At 42.7% G+C, this 27,417-nt stretch overlaps 1 protein-coding gene across 1 annotated transcript; it reads left to right on the forward strand.

Annotated features, from left to right (window-relative positions):
- On the forward strand, positions 1–27,205 carry tgm2b (transglutaminase 2b). Its single transcript, XM_060919507.1, has 13 exons — positions 1–107; positions 4,514–4,693; positions 13,841–14,059; positions 14,813–14,931; positions 16,263–16,391; positions 16,499–16,679; positions 16,893–17,028; positions 22,531–22,634; positions 22,739–22,978; positions 23,422–23,697; positions 23,826–23,986; positions 24,992–25,128; positions 26,120–27,205. Exons 1-13 carry the CDS (start codon positions 104–106, stop codon positions 26,268–26,270), a joined length of 2,037 nt encoding a protein of 678 aa, XP_060775490.1. The 5' UTR covers positions 1–103; the 3' UTR covers positions 26,271–27,205.
- Positions 27,206–27,417: the final 212 nt, after the last annotated feature.

The following is a 27,417-nucleotide window of genomic DNA, read 5'->3' on the forward strand; positions in this document are numbered from 1 at the left end:
CATAAACTGCTTACCCACAGCTCATGCATAAAACAGCACACGGTGTAGCAGTGAGAAAGAAGCGCAGCACCCAGCCGCACATTCACACCGCAGACACGCAAACATGGGTGAGTTTACAAACTTACTTTTGCATCTTTTAGAAGGCGAGAATTAAAGGAATTTGTACAGACTATGGTACAACATGCAGAACTAATTACACAATTAGTTTACATTCATGTTAAGCTTAAAACATTTTTATTCTTAATTTCCTCTTAAATTAAGATCCCAAAAATGTTCTTTTGAACTTTATTTTTTAGAGAATGTATGCTCCATGCCACTGGACTGCCATAGTCCAGAGCAGTTTAGCAATTTTCCTGCTTAAAGACACTCATTATTCTGGTAATTAATATTATATATCTATCTGGCATTTATGCACAGGAAAATTCATTCAGGCCCTGCACAACTAAATATGGGCTTGCATGTTTTAGGCTCTGCTACAAAGGAATTTCAGTTGCTGATAGTTCCCAGGAGAATGTGTTGCTTTTAATAGGAACATCCAAATAATACTTTGGCAGAGCACAACATATCTTATTTGCATTGGTCTGCTGCACATGAACACTGCAGTATGAGTAAAGTGTAGTAGGTTCTCTGCCAACCTTAAGCTGTTAAAATGATCCAAATATAAAATATTTTCCAAAATCAGAGACCAGACAAAAATGTGTGACTTTGATTTCATGCATTTTGGTTGAGTGATAAACATGGGAATCATATGACTTTAGTAACAAGAAGACAGTGTCATCTATATCCCCTGCCCTGTATACCAAGTTTCAAGATAGTATTTGTCACATTTTTCAAGTTTTGCTTCAGGAAACCAGCCCTACCTCTTTACACTGACCTCAGCAGCCCATGGCATAAGTCCACCGGACCTTTGGTCCAGATGTGCTAAAAATTAAAAAAATTCTCACATTTCTTAGTACCAAAATGCACATACATTACTTAACACATATACCAACTTTCATGTCCATACCACTCATAGTTTTCAAGTTCTGCTCCGGAAACAAAACTTACCCCTAAGACTAATCTGAGAGACTAAGTCTGAAATTGTTTCCATGGAAACATGAAAAATTAAAATTTCTCAAATTTCTTAGTATGAAAAGGCACATCTACATCAGCTTGTTAACGTGTATACCAAGTTTCAAATCCGTATCACGAATAGTTTTGGATATATGCTCCGGACATGAACATTGCTCTTAGAAACTAAGTCAAAATCTATTTTTTGTGTAAAAATTTGAAAAATACTTTTTTTCAAAAATCCAAAATAGCAAAAGGCACCAGTTCACATGTTCCTTGATATGTATACAAAGTTTCATGAAGATATCTTCAGTAGTTTTAAAGATATGGCCTGGAAACAAAAATGTGACCGGACAGACAGATGGAACCCATTTCGGGTGGAGGATAATAAACATACGAAACTCAAATAAACTTCACCTGCTATGTCAAGAACTATGTAACTTTAGTGGTAACAAGCACTTTCAAGTGATGTTAAAGTCAGGGTGTGATTGCACAATTGTTCATGGGGTTGCCATCAACAGGATTCTAAATGAAAGCACCGATGTTGGAAAACTTATTTAAGACTTTATGGTTCAATATAAAAGATGTTTACCTTTATTAAACATAGTTCATGCATTCATACATGTTTCATATGAAAGATGACTGAAAAGTTGTTCTATATCAGGAGAAATTTGACCCCTGCAGAAAACCAGCTGAGGACAATGAAAAGCAATTTGGGAGGCTTGACTTGTAACCTTTCACCCTAAATTATAGCATAGTATATTAACCAGCAGATAATAAAAGCCAGGAGGCATTTTGTCAGGGATGTCATACTACAGTGCTGATGGGCCACAATACAACACAATTTAGCATTTTACCTCTTTTAATACACATTATACAACTCATTTATCAAGGACTACCTGGGCTGAATTTGATGAACTAAAGTCCAGAGAGATCCCTCAGTTCCATCACTCAGTGCCTTTGGCTTCACCATGTAAGCTGTTTTCAACATGTAGACAACAGCAAAGTGCTTCAGTATGATAATTAATATTAAAGCCTATCTGCCGTATGGCTACATTAAGTTCTACAGCTAACTGCTTATTTAATGTGTCATAGTTAGAGATTATTATGGTGCCCATGGTTAAAAAATAAAATAAAGAACTTGAAGTACTTATGACCTGGGCAGTGAGAGTAAAGTGTACGACCATACAGAGACCCATTCTGCATTGATATGTACATTCAGTAAATAGCACTGAGCTAAACCCAAATGGAAAACTACAGCAATGCTGTTTTTAAAACCCTTTCCAAAAGCAGAAAATTATGGTCTTGAAAGGTAACTTTGTTCTTTTTCTCTAGGAATTAAACAAATCATTATCCAAATATCTTCATGAGTATTAGATTCATTCACTGAAACACTTGACATCTCTCTCTCTCTCTCTCTCTCTCTCTCTCTCTCTGTGTGCGTGCCTGCACAAAGGGAAGTGTTGCTTTAACAAGATGATGCATTAATATACCTGTTTTACCTCAGACTTTTCCACACTGACACATACTGTTTTGCAGGCAAGAATTTCTGTCTTTCTATTCCTATGTATATAGGAATAGAAGGATGATGAGTAACCACTGACACACACACACACACACACACACACACACACACACACACACCTATAATAAGAACCACAAAAATATAATAATCTGTAACAATATTTAATGAATATGACTTTTCATAAGCAGAAAGCATCAAACAATACGATGTTTTTCTACTTTAATCCAGGTCTGACTAGTTTAAAGACATCCAGATGTAATTCCTAATAAGGCAATTTTACTACTTCATAGCTTAAAGGTGGAGGACAGTGTGTACTTAAGATATTTAATGGGCCTAAATATCCTTGGAATGTCTGTGTGCATAATACTTCCTTAAGAACACACATAATGAGATTGCTTGTTTGGCTGCTATGGATAATTTCTAAAAAAAAAAAAAATGCAATGAAACACTTGTTATATATTAATTTTAAAGTAAAGAGCAAATATATTCAAATAAAGAACAACTGTTTTAATGAAGACACAGCCTTCACTTTTCTGCCCTGAATTTAAGTGAATATATTTTCCCCTCTCAAGTCACTGGAACAAAAACTGGAAATCAGGGAACAGGAAAGGGGATGTTTTCAGTAGCTCAGTTGTCGTTTCACTCCTCTATTCACTTGAGAGAAGGAAAGGCAGAATTAATACACAACACCACCCTGTACTTCTATCATTTCTCTCTGCACTAAAACTCTATTATCCTTCCATATGCTATTAAACTACAATACAGTCAGTCAAAAGTTTGGACACCCTACTCATTCATAGGTATTTCTGTATTTTGATTATTTTCTACATTGTAGAAAACCAAAATATGTTTCAGATTTTAGATTCTCCAAAGTAGCCACCATTGACCTTGATGAGGCATTATATTACATTTTGTTGGTGGAATGACCTTCACATTGAGATCAGAACTGCTGACTCCTTGAACATCTTCAAGTGAAGACTGAACACACGCCTCTTCAGGCTGTACCTCTCCCCTGCCTCCCTACCCAATGTGTAACTGTGTTTTGGTCTAGAGACCAATCCAGGCTGTGTACTGTCTAGCCTGGGGTTACCCATTTGAGTTCTCTATTTAGTTATACTTTGTATGGTTGGTTTGTTTGCTTGGCTGTTTGAGTATTAGAACTTCAACAAAATATCACACAAGGTATTGCTGTCACTTGTTCAGTTGGCACTAGAACTTTCTTGTCTCGAAGTTCAGTACTTTGTATACCTGACTTTTGTACACGTTGTATGTCGCTCTGGATAAGAGCATCTGCTAAATGCCATGTAATGTAATGTAATGCTTTGCACACTAATGGCATTATCTTAACCATCTTCATGAGGTTGTCACCTGGAATGCTTTTCAGTTAAAGCTGTGCTTCATCAGAAGTTAATTAGTGCAATTTATTGCCTTCTAAATGCTTTTGAGATCAAACAGTAAATAGTAAATAATAACAATACAGTAAATAGCCCTATTCCACAACTGTAGTAATCCATATTATGTCAAGAACTGCTCAACTAAGTAAAGAGAAACAACATCCATCATTAAGATACGAAGTGTCTTTTCATTCATAAAAAAAAAAAAACATTTAATTAGAAGGTGTATCCAAACTTTTGACTGGTAGTGTATGTGAAATATGATTCAACCACAGGTCAAGAAATTGTACCTATAAAGTTTTGAAAATGAACAGCACATGATCAGAACAAGAAGCTGACAATCTGCTGTTTACATTTGTTGAGCATAATACATGTTCTGCATATACCATACTGCAGTTTTAGTGCACATTCCCAAGGATTTTAAGATTTGATTTATTGCACTGGATTACTAAATTCACATTTCCGGATTAGCAGTGGATTAGTAGATCATTTCACTGATTTTTTTTTCCCATTAATTTTTCCTTGTTAATCTCCAACTCCTCAGCTCTTGACATTGACACTTGGGACCTTGCATGCGAGTTCAATAACACAAGCCACCGCACAGAGCTGAATGGCACCGATCGCCTGATAGTGAGGAGAGGACAGCCATTCACCATCAACCTCAACCTCCGCTCTGGCTCCTACGAGCCTGGAGTCCATCAGCTCCACATCACAGCAGAGACAGGTACTATTTCCTAAATGCTGCTAGGCCAGTGAGTGGGAATTTGTCATGTGGGTGGTTTGTTAACATATTACTGTAGGGAGATGTACTGTTTACTCCAAGCACAGTTATGACATGTTGGTTAAATCAAATATTGAACAGAGACTAAATAAGGCCACTGTATAAAACTAATGTTCAAATATTACCTTTGGCCCTGTTCCCCAAACTCCACTTCTGATAAATGATTCAAATGGTCTCAGTGAGAATGTAAGACAGACCTAAAGATATTAGGCATGAGAAAGAAAAAGAAAAGAGAAAACTACAAAAATGGAAACAGGAGAATATCAAGAGAATATGTTTATACAAGTAGACAAGAAGTGTTTATAAATTCAAGTAGAAAGAAAAGCATGTACTTTTATGTTTATGTCTAACGTTTTAATTACTACCATAGTCTGAGATAAGCTATGTTATAATATATGATAGATTAATTACTTTATAAAGAGATGTCCAGTTTTATCTATGAAGACCAGTGTGGCTGCAAAGTTTCATTCTAACCAAGCAGAAGCCTCACCTGTTCCCACTTTACTCATTTGGTCTCAGTCTTCAAACAACTTCAAGAGTAAAACCAGGTGTGCCTCCTGCTTGGTTGGAATGAAAACCTGCAGCCATTTTAGCTCTTTGTGGATGTGACGCAGCCCTGATATAAGGTATTTTGTTACATTTTACTGTATAGAACCCAGAGGCTGTTAGGACTAGGACTGTTTTGGCCTCTAGAGGCCGCTGTTATTTCCTTTTCATGTCGTGTTTATTTTGGCCTCTAGAGGCCGCCACTGTTCCTGTGTTTTGTGTTTGTGTTAATTGCCTAATTATCTTCACCTGTGTCCTTAATTAGTTTGTCTATTTATACCCCTGAGTTCAGTCCTCTTGTCACGGAGTCTTTGTGCTGTTATGTTTATCTCCAGTTTCCTTTGTACTGTGTTTTTTGATCTTCTTAGCTTTTGAATTTTTGCACTTTGCTTTTCTTTTGGATTATACTCTTTGGGTTTTTTTTGTCTTTTGTTTTGCCCTGTATATAGTGTATATAGTTTAAATAAACCTTTTGATTCTTTTTCTACTTCCGCCTCACGCCTCTGCATTTGAGTCATCCCCCTGGTGGCCTAGTGGGGGTTTGCTGGATTATCACACCAACGAACCAGGTTCGAATCCCAGCAAAACCCTAACAGAAAGACTCCGTCATGACCGACTCAGCAGAGGCTGCTTCAACTGTCTACCCGGCCAACCTTCAGGGAATTATGGCAGCTTTGACACGCTTCGGAGCGACCATGGACGCTCATGGACGTACGCTCACCAGCCAACGTGAGGCCCTCGCTCGCCACGAGGAACTGCTTCAGCAAATTGGGAAAACCCTGGCACAGCTGACATCTCTGCCTGCATCTCCTGATCCTGATCCAGCTCCCACTCCTGCTCCAGTGCCTCCTGCAATGCTGCCTTCTTCACCTCGCGAACCCAGCCTTCCTGCACCACAGAGGTATGACGGCAAGCACAGTGAGTGCCGAGAGTTCCTTACCCAGTGTCAACTCACCTTTGAGCTTCAGCCTACCACCTACACTACGGATCGCCGCAAGATTGCCTTTGTGATCACCTTATTAGCTGGTAAGGCGCGAGCCTGGGCTACTGCTATCTGGCAAAGACAGGGACCTGAGTGCTTTGATTTCCAGCTGTTTTCTGAAGAGATGCTTCGGGTCTTCGATCAGGCAGACATCAGTACCGACGCAGCCCGAAAGCTCATGTCCATCCGGCAAGGAGGAAGCGTCGCAGATTACGCCATCTCGTTCCGAACACTCGCAGCAGTAAGTGGATGGAACGAGACTGCCCTGGTGTCAGCCTTCCACCATGGTCTGTCTGACCCCATCAAGGACGGTCTGGCCTCTATTGGATGCCCAAGTGACCTCGAAACCCTCATCTCACATGCTATTCGTCTGGACAACAGGATGAGAGAACGCCACCAAGCCTTGAGCCCCCCCAGCCTCCCTACCTCTACCTGGAGACCGTCTACCTCCTTCAGTGACTGTCCAGAACCCATGCAAGTGGGTCGTACTCGCCTCTCCGCATCTGAGAGGGAGCGCAGAAGGAGGGACAAGTGCTGCATCTACTGTGGCAAGCCTGGTCACTTCCGAGCATCATGTCCCGAACTCTTGGGAAAAGGACCGCCCCGTCCAGCCGAGGGAGGGTTGTGACGGGGCCTACCCTCTCTCCCGGACTCCCTGGCCAAGGAATCTACATCCCGGTCTCCATCTCCTGGGGTGAGTCTGTCCACTCTTGTCAAGCTTTGATAGACTCAGGGGCGGCTGGGAACTTTATGGATATTCACTTCGCCCAAAGCATCAATATTCCGACTGCACCTCTTGAAGTCCCACTGTCTGTGTCTGCCCTCGATGGCCAAGCGTTAGGTGATGGAAGAGTCACCCAAGTTACTTCTCCAGTTTTCCTCCAGTCTCAAGGTCACAAGGAAGAAATATCCCTGCACCTGATTCCTTCACCTGAGTTCCCAGTTATTCTAGGCCTTCCTTGGCTTACTCGCCACAACCCTCGCATAGACTGGGTAACAAGCCAGGTTGTGGAATGGGGCCCTGCATGCCATGCCTCTTGTCTGCTCTCTAGCTCTCCTGTGTCTCCTGCCGAGCCCCCTGATCTCACCGAGTTATCTCAAGTTCCCACAGAGTACTGGGATCTCAAGGAGGTATTCAGCAAGAGCAGGGCCGCCGTTCTTCCTCCGCACCGGGCCTACGACTGTGCCATCGACTTGCTCCCTGGGACTACCCCTCCTCGTGGCAGACTGTTTTCACTCTCTCAGCCAGAACGCAAGGCCATGTAGGAATACCTCAAAGATGCCCTGGTCTCTGGGTTTATTCGACCCTCCACTTCACCTGCTGGAGCCGGCTTCTTCTTTGTCGGCAAGAAGGATGGGGGGCTCCGACCATGTATTGATTACAGGGGCCTGAATAAGATCACTGTGCGCAACCGATATCCCCTTCCGCTGATGTCCACAGCTTTCGACCTGCTCCAAGGCGCCACCGTCTTCACCAAGTTGGACCTACGGAACGCATACCACCTCATCCGTATCCGACAGGGAGACGAGTGGAAGACTGCCTTTAACACCCCGTCTGGGCACTACGAATACCAGATGATGCCCTTCGGACTCACCAACGCACCAGCTGTTTTTCAGGCCCTAATCAACGACGTCTTAAGGGACATGATTAACCTATACGTTTTTGTCTACCTCGACGACATCCTTATCTTTTCCAAGACCGTGCAGGAGCACCGCCACCATGTCCGCCAGGTTCTCCAGAGGCTGCTACAGAACAATCTGTTCGCCAAGGCCCAGAAATGCGAATTTCATGTTCCCGAGGTCTCCTTTCTGGGATTTATTGTACGGACAGGCCAACTCCAAATGGACCCTGCCAAGACCCTGGCCGTCCGGGACTGGCCTACTCCCAAGTCCGTTAAGGAGGTTCAGCGGTTCTTAGGATTCGCTAACTTCTACCGCAAGTTCATCAGGAACTTCAGTTCTGTGGCAGCACCCATGTCAGACCTCACCAAAGGGACAGGTGGATCTTATGGCTGGTCTCCTCAGGCAGAAAAGGCGTTCAAAGACCTCAAGGACCGCTTCTGCACGGCACCCATTCTGGTTCTCCCGGACACCTCCCAACCATTCATCGTGGAGGTGGACGCCTCGGACAGTGGTGTCGGCGCGGTGCTCTCTCAACGTTCGGAAGGAAAGCTGCACCCCTGCGCTTACTTCTCCCACCGCCTGAGTCCTGCTGAGTCCCGGTACGATGTGGGGGATCGAGAACTGCTAGCGGTCAAACTGGCCCTTGAGGAGTGGAGGCACTGGCTGGAGGGAGCACAACATCCATTCCTGGTTTGGACTGACCACAAGAACCTGGAGTACCTCCAGCAAGCCAAGAGACTGAACCCTCGACAGGCTAGGTGGGCCCTGTTTTTCAGTCGGTTTGACTTCACCCTCTCATACCGCCCCGGCTCCAAGAACACCAAACCTGACGCACTGTCCAGACTGTTCTCTGCCACTAACAGGGAGAATGAAGTCGGGCCTATTATTCCTGTGTCCCGGATTGTGGCCCCTGTCCGCTGGGGTATTGAGGAGGCTGTCCGACGAGCCCAACGCCAGGACCCCGGTCCTGGGACGGGGCCACCAGGCCTCTTGTACGTCCCACATCAAGCCCGGGCCAAGGTTCTCCAGTGGGGTCACTCTTCCCCTCTCACCGCCCACCCGGGAGCTCGGAGGACCCTGGACTTCCTGAAAAGACGCTTCTGGTGGCCTAACATGGAGAAGGAAGTAAGGTCATTTGTCCTGTCCTGTGAGGTTTGCACCAGAACCAAGAACCCACGACAGCGTCCCCAGGGTCTCCTGCATCCTCTGACCATTCCCCGGCGTCCCTGGTCCCACGTGGCAGTCGACTTTATCACGGGTCTCCCTGAGTCACAAGGTAACACGGTCATTTTGGTCTTAGTTGACAGATTCTCCAAGGCCTGCCGCTTCATACCACTGTGCAAACTCCCCTCTGCTCTTGAAACTGCGAAACTTTTGTTTAATCATGTCTTCCGAGTCTTTGGTCTTCCACAGGACATCGTCTCAGACCGAGGGCCCCAGTTCTCCTCCCGAGTGTGGCACGGGTTCTGCAAGGTCATCGGAGCCACTGCCAGCCTCTCCTCTGGGTTTCACCCACAGTCCAATGGTCAGACGGAGAGGCTCAACCAGGACCTGGAAACCACCCTGCGAGGCCTGGCTATGGATAACCCGACATCGTGGAGCACCTGGCTGCCATGGGCGGAGTACGCCCACAACACCCTGCAGTCATCGGCCACCAAGCTGTCGCCATTCCAGTGCCAATTCGGGTTCCAGCCACCTCTGTTCCCGGACCAGGAGGAGGACGCGGGGGTGCCCTCGGTCAACCAATATGTGAGACGGTGTCGCAAGACCTGGAGCAAGGTCAGGAAGACCCTCATACAGACCTCCAGAACCAACCAGACTCAGGCCAACCGCCATAGAAGACCTGCACACGCTTTCCGCCCTGGGCAGCGTGTTTGGCTGTCCACTAAGGACCTTCCACTGCGGGTGGAGAACCGCAAGCTTGCTCCTCGCTACATTGGCCCCTTCAAGGTGGTGCGCAGGGTGAACCCTGTCTCCTACCGGCTCCAGTTGCCCCGGACTCTGAGGATCAACCCCACTTTCCATGTTTCCCTGTTACGGCCCGTACTGACATCTACGTATGCCCCTGCCCCTAGGAACCCCCCACCCCCCCGCATCTTCCAGGGGCAGACTGTGTTCACTGTGAATCGCCTGCTTGACTCCCGCCGGGTCCGCAGCGGGTTGCAATATCTGGTGGACTGGGAGGGCTATGGTCCTGAGGAGCGCTGCTGGGTTCCTGCTCGGGATGTCCTTGATAAAGAACTATGTCGGGACTTCCATTCGGCCCATCCGGATCGCCCTGGGAACGTCAGGAGACGCTCCTAGGGGGGGGGTCCTGTTAGGACTAGGACTGTTTTGGCCTCTAGAGGCCGCTGTTATTTCCTTTTCATGTCGTGTTTATTTTGGCCTCTAGAGGCCGCCACTGTTCCTGTGTTTTGTGTTTGTGTTAATTGCCTAATTATCTTCACCTGTGTCCTTAATTAGTTTGTCTATTTATACCCCTGAGTTCAGTCCTCTTGTCACGGAGTCTTTGTGCTGTTATGTTTATCTCCAGTTTCCTTTGTACTGTGTTTTTTGATCTTCTTAGCTTTTGAATTTTTGCACTTTGCTTTTCTTTTGGATTATACTCTTTGGGTTTTTTTTGTCTTTTGTTTTGCCCTGTATATAGTGTATATAGTTTAAATAAACCTTTTGATTCTTTTTCTACTTCCGCCTCACGCCTCTGCATTTGAGTCATCCCCCTGGTGGCCTAGTGGGGGTTTGCTGGATTATCACACCAACGAACCAGGTTCGAATCCCAGCAAAACCCTAACAGAGGCGACCAACTCCAATCTTCCGCTTCTCTGTTTGAAGACAACTCATTTAACTCATCAATGAATTACCATTTCAAGTTGCAGTAAAACTGACAAACTACCGGTATGCTGAATTCCAGCCTTTCAGGAATGGAGCTGTGCACCCCTGGTCTAAAATAATTATTAGAGACACATTTAAAATTAGAGCCACTAATGCAAAATTAATTAATTAATAAAAAAAAGAAAGGGTTCCTAGATCAGAAATTTAAAATGTGGTTTCTGTGAAGTTGAATGGTCAAGAGTGCTTGTTATAAATTTATTATAATTTACAAGTTTTATACATTTTATACTAAGCCACTGGGATTGTACAAGCCAGCGCATACTTAGTGCCGGTCCCAAGCCCAGATAGATTGGGGAGGGTTGCGTCAGGAAGGGCATCTGGTGTAAAAACTATGCCAAATCAAATATATGGAAAAGATCCATTGTGGTGACCCCTAACGGGAGCAGATGAAAAAAGAAGACAAGGTTTATACATTTTATTGAGCTTGATTTTACTTTACAAAAGGTTAATGAGCATGAATAGGAGGGTAAAAGTGGTGAAAGTACTGAGAAGACTTTCTCCTCCTCTTGGTAGGGTATTTTGTTTCGCTATGCCATAAGATAAGAAAAGATAAGATAAGACAAGACAAGACTTGACGGTCATTGTAGTTATCCAATGAAACTTAGCTTGATAGCACTCAGATAAAACGGCAGCAGTTAAAAAAAAAAATAAAAATAAATATATATATATATATATATATATATATATATATATATATATGTGTGTGTGTGTGTGTGTGTATATATGAGTGATTCCACGCTTATGGGTACTGAAATGGGGACATGAACTTATTTTTAAAAATTCACCTAAAACCATTTCTTTTTTTACCATCAGGTCACAAAACATGTAATCTTTAATGAATGATATGTTAAAAGATAACTTTAATTTTCTGAGATGTAATAAAAACATATTTATATGCCAAAGTCAAGCCTATGAGTTCCAAAATGATGTCTGTTACATTACTTCTGTTATGATTGTCCATCTCGCGTCTGTTACAAATTAATTACAATCTAGCTATATACCATGTTAATCTTATTGAAAGAATGTGTATGTTTATTCTACTACACATGTTTATTAATTATATTTGCTAAAACATCACCTTCCTATGTTTCAAAAAGTAATTCTACATTGTTAAAATTGAGAATATATATGTCCACAACACTTCTGTTACGTTCTGACTTTGGCATATAAATATGTTTTTATTACATCTCAGAAAATTAAAGTTATCTTTTAACATATCATTCATTAAAGATTACATGTTTTGTGACCTGATGGTAAAAAAAAATGGTTTTAGGTGAATTTTTGAAAATAAGTTCATGTCCCCATTTCAGTATCCATAAGCGTGGAATCACTCGTGTATATATATATATATATATATATATATATATATATATATATAAAATACAAGATAAAGTAAGTGGGGGAATTGCAGTGTAGGCAGATATTGCACAATTGTACTAGGTGTATTTACGTTCCTATGTGTAAAGTGATCAAGTCAGTAAAATAAAGTGCAGTGTAAGCACATACAGTATTGCACAGATTGTACTAATTGTATTTACAGTCCTGAATGTAAAGTGATCAGTGCGTATAGATTATAGATTACAAATTAATCAGCTTTAATAAGTAAAACTTTTTAAATATATATCACTAGCAGAATACACACTTTCTGAAGAGGCAATCAAAGTTATAGGAATCAGAATGAGTGTCAAATTACTAAGAGGTTATAACAGCCAGCTGGAAAATTCCAGTGTCTTCTGTTGAGCAATGAAGACGCTCAATGGTTGCAACACAGGAAACAATGAAAAAGCATCTGTTCAGTGATAACTACATTATCAGGAAAGAATTGTATATAGGGTGAAGGTCAATTTAGAGTCATGTAAGAAAATATGGTTTCGTACTCTTCCATGTCTGATGTATGCAGTGGGATTGGCTGTTATACTGAAATCTCTTAGTTATTCTGGGATTGCTCACACTTGAGTTGGTTGAGTGTTTTATGATAACGAGCAGCCACAAAAGATGACTATCTATTTCTAGCGAAACTTTTGTCCTCATTCAGATTAAAGCAGATGAATGTGTGTTTCACTGATTTGCATCTAACTACAGGGTGTTTCAAAAAATTTGATATTATTTGAGATGTAAATATCCCAGAAACTACATAGTCGAGGCGAATGAAACTGAACAGGCTTAATGTTGAACAATATAAGATTTATTCCTCAAAATTTGAATGAGAAATTCAAAGGTATGTGAATTCCATGAACAATTTCACAAATTTTCAATATGTGTGCTGCCTGAGACACAGACAGCCTTCCTCTTTGAACTTTTTGTGCCATGTCCAAATCTGCATTGCAGTCAGTGCATTTTTAGAGAATGTTCTCATAAATGCACGCTGCAGTCGTGTTCGAGTGTACTCTAACACACAAAATGCCTTTTCTTTTCCAGTTAATGGCATTTCTATACCTAAAAAGATAAAAACAAAAAACATTAAACTTTGACCTGTTTCCACACATGCTGTTAAAATTTGAAGTCAATTGAATGAGAATTGGCAAAGTTATTAGATTGTGAAATATCAATTTTTTTTGAAAACACCCTGTATTTAGAACTCCCTTTACAACAACTTCACAAGCTATAACAGCATCATAACATCACATGAAAAGAACATGCCATATGCATAAATAACGAGATTGTTTTTGCGCCAACATTTAAAAGGAACCATTTCCTGGAATATGTCCCAGTTACAGAAATTCCAGTCTGTGTGTTCATTAGACTTTCTTCCAAGGCCTGGGCCACACATCCTGAGTTCCCAAAGTGTCGTGTTTCTATGCATTTATTTTAGTAAGAAATGCTTCTTATTGGTGCAGAATTTGGCAGTGATGTTAGTGTTGATATTCTTATCAGTGTTTATATATTACACCCTGCAATGACCTGGCAACTTGTCCAGGGTGTACCCTGCCTCTTGCTCATAGTCAGCTCGGATAGGCTCCAGCTTGCCCGTGACCCTGCACAGGATAAGCGGTTACAGATAATGGATGGATGGATGTTTATACATTACTTTATATGAATGTCTAAAGGGCCTGATCCTGTGGAGCAGTATGGTACCAAAGCTGTGTTTGGCCTGAGTGGTGATATTGATGATACACAGTGGAGCGCTGCAGTAACCAGTCCTCCTGGGGACATTGTCTCCTTGTCCATCTGTTCTGCCCCTGATGCACCAATCGGCAGCTACACCATGATTCTAGACGGCAGGATTCAGTTTAAATTGATACTACTGTTCAACCCCTGGTGCCCCCGTGAGTGAAAATTTAACACAAACACAAACAGAAGCCTTGAATTTGTTATCCTTCTGTACAAACGAAACAAAAGCAGTGTTAATTTATTTTTATACTTCATCAGCAGGCCACACACAAATGCCTAAGCACACATAATTAAATAATATTGGCTGGCGTTGAGTGGTATATCAGATATATTCCATTCAGCTAGCATGATATTGAACAAATCGAAGACGAGTTCAATATCATGCTAGCTGAATGGAATATTTCTGATATATCATGAAAAAAGGCAACCATTATTATTATTATTATTATTATTATTATTATTATACATACACATTCCGTTTGGGTGTTCAACACAGCTTTCTCTTTCAAAATTCTCTCAAAAGCTTCTGTATTTAATGAAGCAAACCTGGCAGCCATGTTTGTTTACAAATTGTCAAAGTCACTTGCTAGCACAAAAGTTTTACATCTCCGACATGTGACGTCCTGTTGTCTTGACAACCATGCAATATCGTAAACCATATTCAACACTCATTTTCCATTGGGTAGAGTGATGTAATGCATGTAGGATAAGCGATATGCTAACAATATTGCATGCTATCAAACCAAATGAATGAAACCCACTAGAAGGGAATAGAATACATGTTTTTATTCCATCGAAAAAGTGTACTGTATATAAAACACATATTACATGTTCAGTGTCTATTAATGCTAGTGAATGTTTCCATCAGGCTTATAAAGGATGATGTATTTCGGTTATTTGCTGAACAGGAGATGCTGTGTACATGAACAGCGAGAAGAATCTGGAAGAATATGTTTTAGCTCAGGATGGGATCATCTACAAGGGTGATGCCAAATATCCCATCCCTTCAGCATGGTATTTTGGCCAGGTGCTCTCTCACACACACACACACACACACACACACACACACACACACACACACACACACACACAATGATGCACGTCATTTATTATCTATCATCCCGTTCTACATATACTCCAAATGTTGGATGTAACCCCAAAATAACTCTCACTCTACCCCCTTAAAAAGATAGGGCTTGCAAGCTTACAAAAAGAGTGATGATGTAGAGACTGAAAAAATGCAGAGAAAGGACATTATGGTACAGGAGGTTTTTAGAGGCGCCAACACTGATAAGATAAATAACTATAGTAAAGCAGTGCTGTATTACCACTCCAGAGTCCAAGCTTTGATCCTGAATCCACATATTTCACATCATCTTCCCATGACTGCTTGGATTTCCTCTATATTCTCTGGTTTCATACCACCTCCAAAAACATGCCTCTGTGTATGTGTGTGACCTTGACCCAGATGAAACAGCTACTGTTTTAAAATGAATGAATTATTCAAAAGGCACAGTAGAGGAAACCGGTGTTAGAATGTATGATCAGTGCAATACAAAGGACAATTACGTACACTATCATGTGTTTTGGATTTTATAAGAGGTTTTATGTATAGCATATGCACTTTAAAGGGAAAATAAACACCTGTATAAACTTGCAGATGTTGGGCCACCACAAGCCACCAGATCCTTGCAAATTCGATAAATCTCTGGAAGTGTACTCGAGGCATGAGCCCCATTCTTCTAAAAGATAATCCCTGGTGTTTTATTGATGATAATAGAAGGCACTGTCTAATATTGGTCCAAACTCTCCCATAGGTGCTAATCTGCCCCACAGCAAAATAGAGTCACCAGTGTTTTCTTTAATTTGTCATCTGCCTATATATGAGGCATTTTGCAATCCATACACACTCTCAGAAAATAAAGTACATGATTGTACCTTTAGGGGTACAATGGTTTGTCACTGGGGCAGGACCCTCATAGGTACCCTTTAAATACTGCTAGGGAACATATATGTATCTTTTTGGCCCTAAAAAGGTACACGTAGTTACCTTGAGGTCCAATAATGAGCCCTAGGGGGTACATTAGTGTTGATTGTAACTTGGGGACAGAAATGGACTCCTACTGTACCCCTTTTTTTGACAGCGCAAGGCTTGAGTTAGGCTCAGGGTTTGCATGGTACGTGTTAAACGATGTTTGTATAATTGAAACCTCATGGGATTTCTAAAACTCTTATTAGACAAACAGATCAGATGATAAATTTTGTCACAGTTGTCACATTGCTATTATTGTCGCAAACCTTTCCTAGTAGGGTAATAATAATAATAATGGCTAGTTTATGCTTTTCTGCAATTCTTAGTTTGAAGAAGGCATTCTGGATGTGTGCCTAAGAATTCTGGATGTGAACCCTAAGTACCGGCGTAACCCTGGGAAAGATTGTTCTGGTCGCAGAAACCCTATTTATGTCTCTCGAGTGCTTAGTGCTATGGTGAGAATTACATTTCTACAACTTTGCTCATTATGCTATGCACTCATTTGAAGGCATTTTGTAATGCATATATTCATCCAGACTCACACACAAATACACACTCACAGGTGAACAGTAATGACAGAGATAATGGGGTACTGGAAGGCTGCTGGAAGCAAACTTTTGAAGGTGGAGTCAGTCCCATGTCCTGGAGAGGGAGTGTGGAGATTCTCAAGACTTGGAACTCCACTTCTTGCCTGCCTGTCCGCTTTGGCCAGTGCTGGGTGTTCGCTGCAGTTGCCTGCACTGGTAAGAATTTTTCTTCTTCACAAATTCTTTGCAGTTAGACAAGCCTGGAGATATGGACCGACGTAATTCAATTTGGTAGTAAAATATGCATTAGAGCTAGCTGGCATGGGAGAATAATTAAAAAGGCACCAATAACAGCACATTAAAAGCATTGGTAATGGATTTCACTTGTCATGAATAAATAAGCCAAATTTCTTGGGCATTTGTCCTCAGTGTCTCGAGCACTGGGTATCCCCTGCAGAGTGGTGACGAACTACCTCTCAGCCCATGACACCAACAGCAACCTGGTGATTGAGCGCTATGTGGATGAAAATGGCCAGCTGCTGAACACCACCAGAGACATGATCTGGTAATAACAGTTCACTTCTGCTATCATTAATTTATGTCAGAATTATAATATGTACATACATACGTGCAAAGTTAGTCTTATGTTTTTTAGTTTTTTTTTTTAAACTAGGTTATTGTTGCTGTTGTAGTTCTCATCAGTGTTGATGTCCCCATAGCCCCAAATACATAAAGTATGGGAGTGCTGCTAAGGTGCAGAGCTGCTTTATACATAATAGTTTGAAGTTTAGACTTGATTTGCTTTGAAACTGTAGCCAGTGTTGAGGTATGGGTATAACTTGTGCTGAGTGCTTGGTAAGTAAGCAGGTGAATTTTTAATTTTCTGAATTTACTTCCCCTATTGTCAAAGTTGAATTATTTCTGTGGACTTTAAGACTATTCATATTCAGACATACATAAATGCAAATGTGTACGCTTGTGAATAGTCCTATTCATATGAATAAACCTGTGTTCTTCCCTTGAATTACTCACACACTTCAAATTAAGGCACAAACTGACCTATTGAGAAAGTTTTAACATTTGGGCAACAATGACTAAGCAGTTATTTATAGAAAAGGGAGGTATATTTAATGAACAGATCATCTGGTTTGTGCTGTGTTTATAAATGTTCCTGCATTAAAAACATTCAACTGTCATTTGACAGTTTGGAAAGGAAATGATTCAAGACCGGTTTCCTCATGAATGAGGTCAATAATATCTGACACGACTTTCAGTGTACACGACTCTGGTAAAGTTTACAATTTACTGTAAATGTAAAACACAGTACTCTAGAGTAAAAGATGTAAGGTCACACTTTTGGATTATAAGTTGCTCTGGACAAATGTCTCTGCTGAATGATTAAATGTTGTTAAGGGGAGCGAGATGTGGTGAGATAGGATCCAAAAGCAGAACACAAACCAGAAAATCCAATGAATAAAAAATGATTTAATTAAAGTCCAAAAAGTCAATGAACAAAAATAGCAAGAATAGTCCAGACAAAAAACTTGAGACAAAAAGACATAGTGCAAAAGCTAAGACTAGGCAAAACAGAGAGCCTGGAAACCAGAGGTTTAAGCTGTGATGCATGAAAGGTGGGGTGAACACGTCGCATGGTGAGTGGTAATACCAGTCTAACGGAACATGGATTGATTACCTTCTTGATGAGGAAGGGTCCAAGGAACCTGGGTGCCAGCTTGTGAGAGACGGCCCCAAGTGGCAGGTGGCGCATGGAGAGCATAACTCATTGGCCCACTCGGTAGGTGGGTGCCTTGGAGCGATGTTTGTCAGCCTGCTTCTTGGATGCAAGTGCAGAGCGAATGAGTCTTCTCCGGACCAATGCCCATGTCCTCTGGCAGCGGTGTATAAAGGCCTGGGCTGATGGTACGGCGACCTCCTCCTCCTGGCTGGGGAACAGTGGTGGTTGGTACCCTAGTGAGCACTGGAATGGAGAGAGACCTGTGGCAGAGGAAGGGAGAGTGTTGTGTGTATTCGATCCAAGGTAGGTACTTGCTCCAAGAACTGGCATTCCTGGATGCCATGCACCTGAGTGCAACCTCCAAAGCCTGGTTAGCCCGTTCTGCCTGGCCGTTGGTCTGTGGGTGGAAGCCTGAGGAGAGACTACAGGTAGCCCCGATGAGTTTTCAGAAGGCTCTCCAGAACTGTGCAGTGAACTGAGGACCCTGGTCAGAAACTATGTCGGTAGGCAGACCATGTAGGCAGAAAACGTGGTGGATGAGTAGTTCTGTGGTCTCTTTGGCTGAGGGGAGCTTGGGCAGAAGAATGAAATGGACGGTCTTAGAAAAACGGTCAATGACAGTAGGAATGCATGTATTGCCACCTGAGTTGGGGAGTCCTGTGATGAAGTCCAGGGTGATGTGAGACCAAGGTCGATGTGGAGTAGGAAGGGGTCTTAGTAGGCCAGCAGGGGGTTGGTTGGCTGTCTTGTTCCGGGAGCATGTGTCGCAGGCTGCCATGAACTCCTGGACGTCCTCCTTGATGGATGGCCACCAAAAGCGCTGCTGGATGAGAGCCAGGGTTCGGGCGGCTCCCGGATGACAGGCCAACTTGGAACCATGACCCCACTGCAGCACCTGAGTTCGCACATGACAGGGGACAAACAGATGGTTACGAGGAATATTGTTGGAGTTAACTTCACCGGGGTCCTGCTCCAGGGCCTTGTGCACAAGTATCTCAACCTCTAGAATAGTGGCTCTCACCAGGCAGCGTGGAGGAAGGATAGTCTTGGGTGGCTTGGACTCCTCTTGGTGAGAAGAGAACATTCCTGGATCGGGCATCGGGTTTGCCGTTCTTGGAGCCTGGGTGGTAGGAGAGCGTGAAGTTGAATCAGGAGAAGAAGAGAGACCAACGGGCTTGACAGGAGTTGAGACATTTGGCAGACTTGAGATACTCCAGGTTTTTATGGTCGGTCCAGACTAGGAACGGGAGGTCAGACCCCTTGAGCCAGTGCCTCCACTCCTCCAAGGATAGTTTCACGGCCAGTAGTTCACGGTCGCCGATGTCGTAGTTTCGTTCAGCTGGGGATAGCCGGCGGGAGAAGGAGCATGGGTGGACCTTGTTGTTGTTGGCCCTCTGGGATAGGATGGCTCTGACCCTTGACTCGGAGGCGTCAACCTCGACGATAAACTGCTTGGTAGAATCGGGTATGGTGAGAATGGGTGCTGTGGTAAACCTGTGCTTGAGACTGGAAAAGGCTTTCTCTGCTTCCTCCCCCCACTTGAACTTGGTCTTGGTTGAGGTCAGGGCTGAGAGAGGTCCAGCCACCATGCTGAAGTTGCAGATGAAACGCCTGTAAAAGTTGGCGAACCCCAGGAAGTGCTGGAGCTCTCGTCTCAAAGATGGGGTGGGCCAGTCAGCGACTGCCTCCAGCTTGAAGGGGTCCATCTGGATCTTGGCTGGTGAAATGATGAACCCCAGGGACAAGACAGAGCCTGATGGAACTCGCTCTTCTCTGCCTTAACAAACTGCTTATTCTCCAGCAGGCATTGAAGAACCTGCCGGACATGACCCCGATGTTCCTCCAGGGAGTGAGAGAAAATCAAGATATCGTCCAGGTAAACAAAGACAAAGGTGTTAAGAAAGACCCTCAAAACATCATTAACCAACACCTGGAATACTGCGGGCACGTTAGTCAGGCCGAAAGGGACTATGAGGTACTCATAGTGGCCTGTGGTGGTGTTGAAGGCCGCCTTCCATTCGTCCCCTTCCCTGATCCTAACTAGGTGATAGGCATTGCATAAGTCCAGTTTAGTGAATACCTTGGCTCCCTGGAGTAGTTTGAAGGCTGTAGTCATGAGTGGTAGTGGGTAGCGGTTCTTGACTGTGATGGCGTTGAGACCTTGATAGTCAATGTAGGGGCGGAGCGACTTGTCTTTCTTCTCCACAAAGGAGAATCCCGTCCCTGCCAGGGAGGAGGAAGGGTGGATAATCCCAGCTGCCAGAGACTCAGTGATGTATTTCTCCATGGCCTGTCTCTTGGTGGGGGAAAGAGAGTAGAGACGTCCCTTGGGTGGTGCAGTCCCTGGCAGGAGGTCGATACCACAGTCATAGGGCCTATGAGAGGGAAGGGACACTGCTTGGGTCTTACTGAAGACAGGCTTGAGGTCCAGATACTCCGGAGGCACATGAGAAAGGTCGGGAAACTCGCTGGCTGAGGTGGTTTGGCGGGAGGCAGTGGAGTTCAGGCAGGAAGGACTCCAGCCTAAGATGGTGTGGTCAGTCCAGTTTAAATGGGGGTTGTGCTGCATCAACCAGGGTAATCCAAGAATAAACGGGAATACGAGGGTTGTTCATGATGTGAAGTTGTATCGTTTCGGAGTGATTACCTGAAATCCTTAGGGTGAGCGGGGTGGTGAGGTGAGTGATGGTTGTCAAGCCAGTGCCACTGAGTGTCAGGACGGTGAGAGGGACCTCGAGGGCGAGTAACAGGATTCCGAGATCCTTGGCGGTGGCACAGCAGATCAGGTTCCTGTCCGCCCCTGAAGATGGTGATGCCGGTTGTTGAGTGTGATGATAACAGGGAGTAATGGTCGGCAGGGGACTGGTTCTGAGCATTGCCCACCAGGGCCCCTCAATTCACTGGTGGGCTCGTCCTTTTAGCGGGCAGGCTCGGCAGATGTGTCCCTGCTGACCGCAGTAGAAGCAAGCCCCTGTGCTCCATCAGCGCAGTCGTTCCTCCGCTGACACCCGTACCCGATCTACCTGCATGGGTTCGAAGGACAAGGCAGGTGGTGGAGAGGGGTTGAAGTTGAGGCGGCTCCTCTCTCTCCTCTGTTGTTGAACCCGTGCATCAATGCGATTGGCAAGGTCCATCAGGCTGGAGAGGTCCGACGGCAGTTCCCGCAAGACGAGTTCATCCTTGATGGCATCGGATAAGCCATGTAGGAACGTGTTGATCAGGGCACTCTCGTTCCAACCGCATGATGCTGCCAATGTCCGGAACTCAATGGCATAACCCGAGGTAGATCGGGACCCCTGCCGCAGCTCCATGAGCTCTCTTGCCGCCTCCCGGCCGGACAGAGAGTAGTCGAATGTTTGCCTCATTTCCTCAGAGAATTCCTTGAAGCTGGAACAACAGGGCATGTCGGCGTCCCAGACCGCCATTCCCCATTCCCTGGCCTTGCCAGTGAGAAGCATGATGGTATAGGCTACCCAGGAGCATTCTGTGGGGAAAGCCAGAGGTTGAAGCTCCAAGATCAGCGAACACTGACAAAAAAGATCTACAGGTACCTGGTTCTCCACTGTAGGGCTGAGGCGAAGGGAGTCTTGGTTCGTGGAGAGTGGCAGTGGCGGGCGGTGAAGAAAGAGATGGCTGGGCAGGGGTAGGCACGGCTTGGGAGTGCTGGAGTTGTGTGGCCAGGAGGTTGAGTGAGTTGGACAGGGTGGCCAGGTTCTGGGTGATCTGCCTGAGTTCCTGTTGGTGGGTCCCAAGGAGGGCTCCTTGCTGCTGTATAGCTATTCTCAGATGGTTAAGTTCTGCTGGATCCATGTTGGCCAGAAAGTACTGTTAAAGGGAGCGAGATGTGGTGAGATAGGATCCAAAAGCAGAACACAAACCAGAAAATCCAATGAATAAAAAATTATTTAATTAAAGTCCAAAAAGTCAATGAACAAAAATAGCAAGAATAATTCAGACAAAAAACTTGAGACAAAAAGACGTAGTGCAAAAACATAAAAAAAATGACAAAACATGAGTACAAAAACTGTGGCTAAGACTAGGCAAAACAGAGAGCAAAAATCCAGGAAGCAAAAATGGCACAGAGACGACATGAGAAACAGACAAGATGTTCTGGCAAAGTCCCCTTCTGAGAATGGCCTATTTATACACAGCAGAGCAGACCAGGAAGTGAATGACGGCAAGATGGAAGTCCCATCCCGGATCCAGATTGCGCTGAACTGGGAGATAGTAAATCTCCGGAGTGGAAGTCCGGGGCGGATCATGACAAATGCAGATGTAAAGTAGGTGTTTTTGAATAAAAGTGAGTTGTTGGGTTTTTTTTTACCCCCGCAGGAACTACCATTGCTGGGTGGAGAGCTGGATGGCTCGTCCTGATCTGAAAGCAGGCTTTAATGGCTGGCAGGCCAGTGACCCCACACCCCAGGAGAAGAGCGAGGGTATGGACAATATTTTTAATGCAAATAAGATTGAAACATCTTCATTTTTATTTCATTGTAACAAATGGAGTAAAATCCCATCCATTTCTTTCCCACACCCTTAGGGGTATACTGCTGTGGTCCAGTCCCAGTGCAAGCCATAAAGGAGGGAGAGCTACTGTGCAAGTATGATGCCCCGTTTGTGTTCTCGGAGGTAAATGCAGATGTGGAGACCTTCCTGAAGTACAAAGATGGCAACACAAGAAAGATCATCACTACTACTGTGGTTGGCCAGGAAATCAGCACTAAGAGTGTTGGAAGTGACAAGCGAGAGGACATTACCCATCTTTACAAGTATCCAGAAGGTAATGTAGAGTATATCCACCAGTCCTCTGGTGCTCATCATTCACACTTCTACCACAAATTGTGCAATCAGTTAGCCACATAAACACTGACATTAAAACCCAAAATTACTGAAATTTCTCTGACATTGTTTTAACTTTGCATCTATTAGGATGTGAAAGGTACAAACTGATTCCATAGCAGCTGTAGAATATTGTGTTACCTACACTGTTAAAAAAAGCATGCTGCGAAGGTTTGTTGGATCGGTACAGCTTTTTAGCTCCCTGGGCTGTTGCTTTCAATCCTCTCTGAATTTCAACTGTCTCTAGACTATGTTGTAGAACTTTAAAAGTGTTCCCATAGAGGGACAAACTGGGGAAACTTTAGAATTCTAGATTTACTGTTTTTCTTGAGAGAGTAATGACAACCCTGGCATTTGACCTGCTTTAATGTTTTCCTGAGACAGGCACTGCTGAAGAACGAGAGGTATTTAAAAACGCCAACCATCAAAACAAACTTCTAAAACAGCCAGTCAACACCGGCCTACATGTCACCATCAAGGTCAGCACGGAAATGAGGAAGGGCTGTGATTTTGATGTCTTTGCCTTGGTTTCCAACCAGACATCGGTGTTAAAAAAGTGTCGTCTGGTGTTTGCTTCTCGTGCCATTGCTTATGATGGCACTATAGGGCAGGAATGTGGATTTAAAGACCTGCTCAATGTCGAGTTACAACCTGGAGGAGGTAGGTGTGTGTGTGTGTGTGTGGGGGGGGGGGGGGGGGGGGGTTTCCTTTGGTTAGATGATGCACGTGTTTGTATGTGGTGTGGTGATTGTCACTGTATGCAATTGATGTGTGTATGTGCGTTCTAGAGCGGAAGGTCCCACTGAGGCTGAACTACAGTAAATACTGCAATGCAATAACACAGGACAACCTGATCCGCCTGGGTGCTCTGCTGATTGACTACAGCACCAGAGAAGGCATTCTGGCTATGCGCACTATTGTCCTTGACAACCCAGAGATCAAGATAAGGGTACAGACATGCTGCCATGACAACTTTTAGTGAAAGAAAAACGAGAGGCTGGTGACAAGTGTTTACACCTGCTGTAACATAAATGATAGTGCCACATTAAATCTAACCAAAAATTGTTCAAAAATATAATGTGTCACTCAGTAATAAATAAAAAGTTGCAATCGTTGGCAAATTGCTTTAATATAAGAGGAATAAAATTCAACCTAAAAATGTTACCACAATACAAAAATTGGAATACAAACCTCCTCAGGAATTTTACTCGGTATATGGCCAAGATTGTACAGTATGTGACTGACATACACATATAGAAAAAAATAAATCTAACAAGTACCAAATAAGGAATAAATCATGACATAGTGCACCGTTGTAAAAAAAAAAAAATAATCAATGACAGGGTTTCTTGTTACCACTATGAAGTCCTAAGGTCCTGTATTTTTCTCCTTAAAATACCACAGCAAGTTTATGCTACTTTTATCCATTTATAGTTACATTTAATGTTGTAGGACATTTATGAGGCAAGTTTATTCCAGATATCACTTATGTTATAGGTGGTGTAAACAGTTGTTCCATCACCAACCTCTCCCTTTTCCTTTCTCTTGATGTTAATTAAAAAAGAAAGAGAAAATAAAAAGTACTTTGTCCTGAAGACTTGCCTCTGGTGGAAAACTTACTGACTGCTGCATATTGTTGATGCCAGAGACTTGTTCCTTAAATGTTCAATAAACATCTCATTACAAAAAGCCTCAAGAAATCAACCATCAGATATTTTTCTTTGTTAAATAATAGCACAATATATAATTGTTATTAAACTTAGATTATGTGGAGCAGTCTGTGTCCATGTGAATTTGCTGTTAGAAACAATATATTAGAAAGAGCACATTAATTTAAACCTGTGGGTTGAATTATAGTCATGAGAGTTAAGAATTCAACAGCACTGTGATATAAATTAAATAATTCACAGTGAACATTTATTTATCATATTATGTATATGGCATTGTGTCTTAGATCCTGGGAGAACCCAAAGAGAACCGTCAGCTGGCTGCAGAACTCACGGTGCTGAACACACTGCCAGAGGCTTTAAATGCATGCTGCTTCAGCATTGAGGGAGCCAACCTCACTGGAGGCAAGACTATTACTAAGAGGTATGTTACATTAAGCAGACATTGTCTACATTAATGTGCCGGTTTATAGATCATTTCACATACGAGCTGCAGTCTGAGAGCATTAAGACATGAAACACAATGGTTTATAAAACGCTTGTGTATTTTCTCTGTAAACAGACTAGCATTCAAAAATCACTTAAAACACTCCAAATGGATATAAAACTCAAATAATTAGCTACAGTGTTAAAACAAAACATTTGGTTTTAATAAATCAAGGCTGGCTGCAGATCCAAACATAGACGAAGGAGACAGCAGAAATTTTCCCCTTAGATCATACTCATTTAAGGTTTGTTTGCCAATATTAAACTCTGGCCTAGCAGCATGTGTTTCATAATCCCTAAAATATTTGATTTCCTGCTAATCTGGTTCAGTGATGTAGTTCAGTGATGGGTGATGTAGGACTAAATAATAAGAGACAAGACAAATGTTTGCACTCAGATCTAATGATGTGAGTACAATCCAAAATGACTTGCAAAAGCCAATAAGGCTCATGATGCTGTGAAGTCCAGAAATATAAATGCTTAATACGTGGATCAAGAAACTGCTTCAGTGCAAAGATCTAAAGATCTTATAATGTGATGCATGTTAGCCATATGCTGGTCTCCTGGTACATCAAACACTTGATGGCAAATGTTCATCTATGGACAGGAAACGAACATTAGATTGTGTCATTTAACTGCTTACTTATGCTAAACTCCATCAAACACTTATAGATTCAAATATAGTTTAAATTTTAAATGTTTTTTTTTCTGAATCTCTACTGGTTTCACTTCCTCCAGTCAGAAAAACACTTTGCCCGAACAGCTGATAAAATGGACTGGATGCACTGGACTGTCTTTTTAAGGATATTACTCTGCTTCCTCATATGTCCAGTATCTAACATTTTAAAAAAGCAATTAAATTGATGCCGTAATCAGCTGTGATGGGGCACGAGTGTGATATCTAATTAGTTTATATAATTTTTTTTCAGTATTTCAACCAGTGTTGAACCTGGACAAGAAGTCAAGGTCAAAATCTACTTCACACCCACCCATTATGGCTTGCGCAAACTACTGGTGGATTTTAACAGCGACAAACTTGGTCCCGTAAAAGGGTTCAGGAATGTTATCATCGGCAAATAAAGGTTCTAGATCACTCCAGCACTTGCTTCAAGGAAAACCAAATGAAAATGGCACACATTGTAGATCAAGAATGTTACAAGCCTAATGTGTCATTTCTGGGTGCATGCACAAGTTTGTGTTTGGAAGAAAAAAGGTTTGCACCAAAAGCATTTTTGTCAGCTGTATCAAGTCATTTTAACCAGCGTTTCCATTTTAACCAACCTTTCTATTTTAACCAACGTTTCCATTTTAACCAGCATGTAAATCCCCACCAGTTTTGTTTTTAGTTACATGAGACGGTCATTAAATACTTGAAGAAATGATGGATGTTTTCAACGTTAAAGAAACATTTTATTGCTATGGTTTTCCTTTGTAAATCAGTCCTTGTCCCTGACACAAGTCTCTGTCACTGCTATGAATGGTTAATATGTAACCAAGCCTTTTTGTTGCTTATACTGTATGTGTTTACACAAGTAAGTGCCCTGTGTACATATTTTGGAGTATAAAGCAGGTTGAAAAAGGAAAGCTGAGAAAATTATCTTATTCCCCAGATGTCTTTGTGTGTCCTACTTGGCTAACTCAGTATGACATCAGTGTAACTATACGGCCTATAGATCTTTTATAGAATTTTTTAAATAGGATTTTTCTTTATAGGAAGTCTAAACTGCAATGATTCTATAAACATGTTACTATCATCTTATAACTAAGTGCCTTACTCGACAACTTTAAATACAGCATTATGCTTGAAGCCCTCTTTGCTGCTGACTGTGTAAGCGTCTAGGTTTCTGTAAGGAGGCCAAGTGCTAAAATGTGACTGTCGGACAGTATACACAAATGATAATATTCTAAATGTTTCCGATGATTAGAAGTCAGTGTGTACACCTTTTATAGTATTGTTGAAGCATGTATTTTTCTGTGAAGCAGTTACTCTCCATTAAAGTCTTATATCACCAAGAGATGTGCTTTTAATCAGAGTTTATTGAATTACACCTGAAATTTAAAAGAGAACTGAAGTCATTTTTAAACCTGCTTTATTTCTTAATTAACGTGTTATTCAATTACGTTTTCAGTTTAAGTAACCTTGTATCGTGAATTATATTGGCAACTAATTGCAATTAAATATTATACTTATCGGCCTATTTGGTTTTTAGCCATGTTGAATTTAGTT

This window comes from Neoarius graeffei, chromosome 4 (assembly GCF_027579695.1).
Source record: "Neoarius graeffei isolate fNeoGra1 chromosome 4, fNeoGra1.pri, whole genome shotgun sequence".
Taxonomy (NCBI): domain Eukaryota; kingdom Metazoa; phylum Chordata; class Actinopteri; order Siluriformes; family Ariidae; genus Neoarius; species Neoarius graeffei.

What these genes read in the sequence shown, in the direction of transcription:
- tgm2b (XM_060919507.1), top strand. An exon ending in GTTCAACCCCTGGTGCCCCC is followed by an intron (nt 14,060 to 14,812) that starts GTGAGTGAAAAT and finishes TTTGCTGAACAG; the next exon opens with GAGATGCTGTGTACATGAAC. An exon ending in ACCCAGAGATCAAGATAAGG is followed by an intron (nt 23,987 to 24,991) that starts GTACAGACATGC and finishes ATTGTGTCTTAG; the next exon opens with ATCCTGGGAGAACCCAAAGA.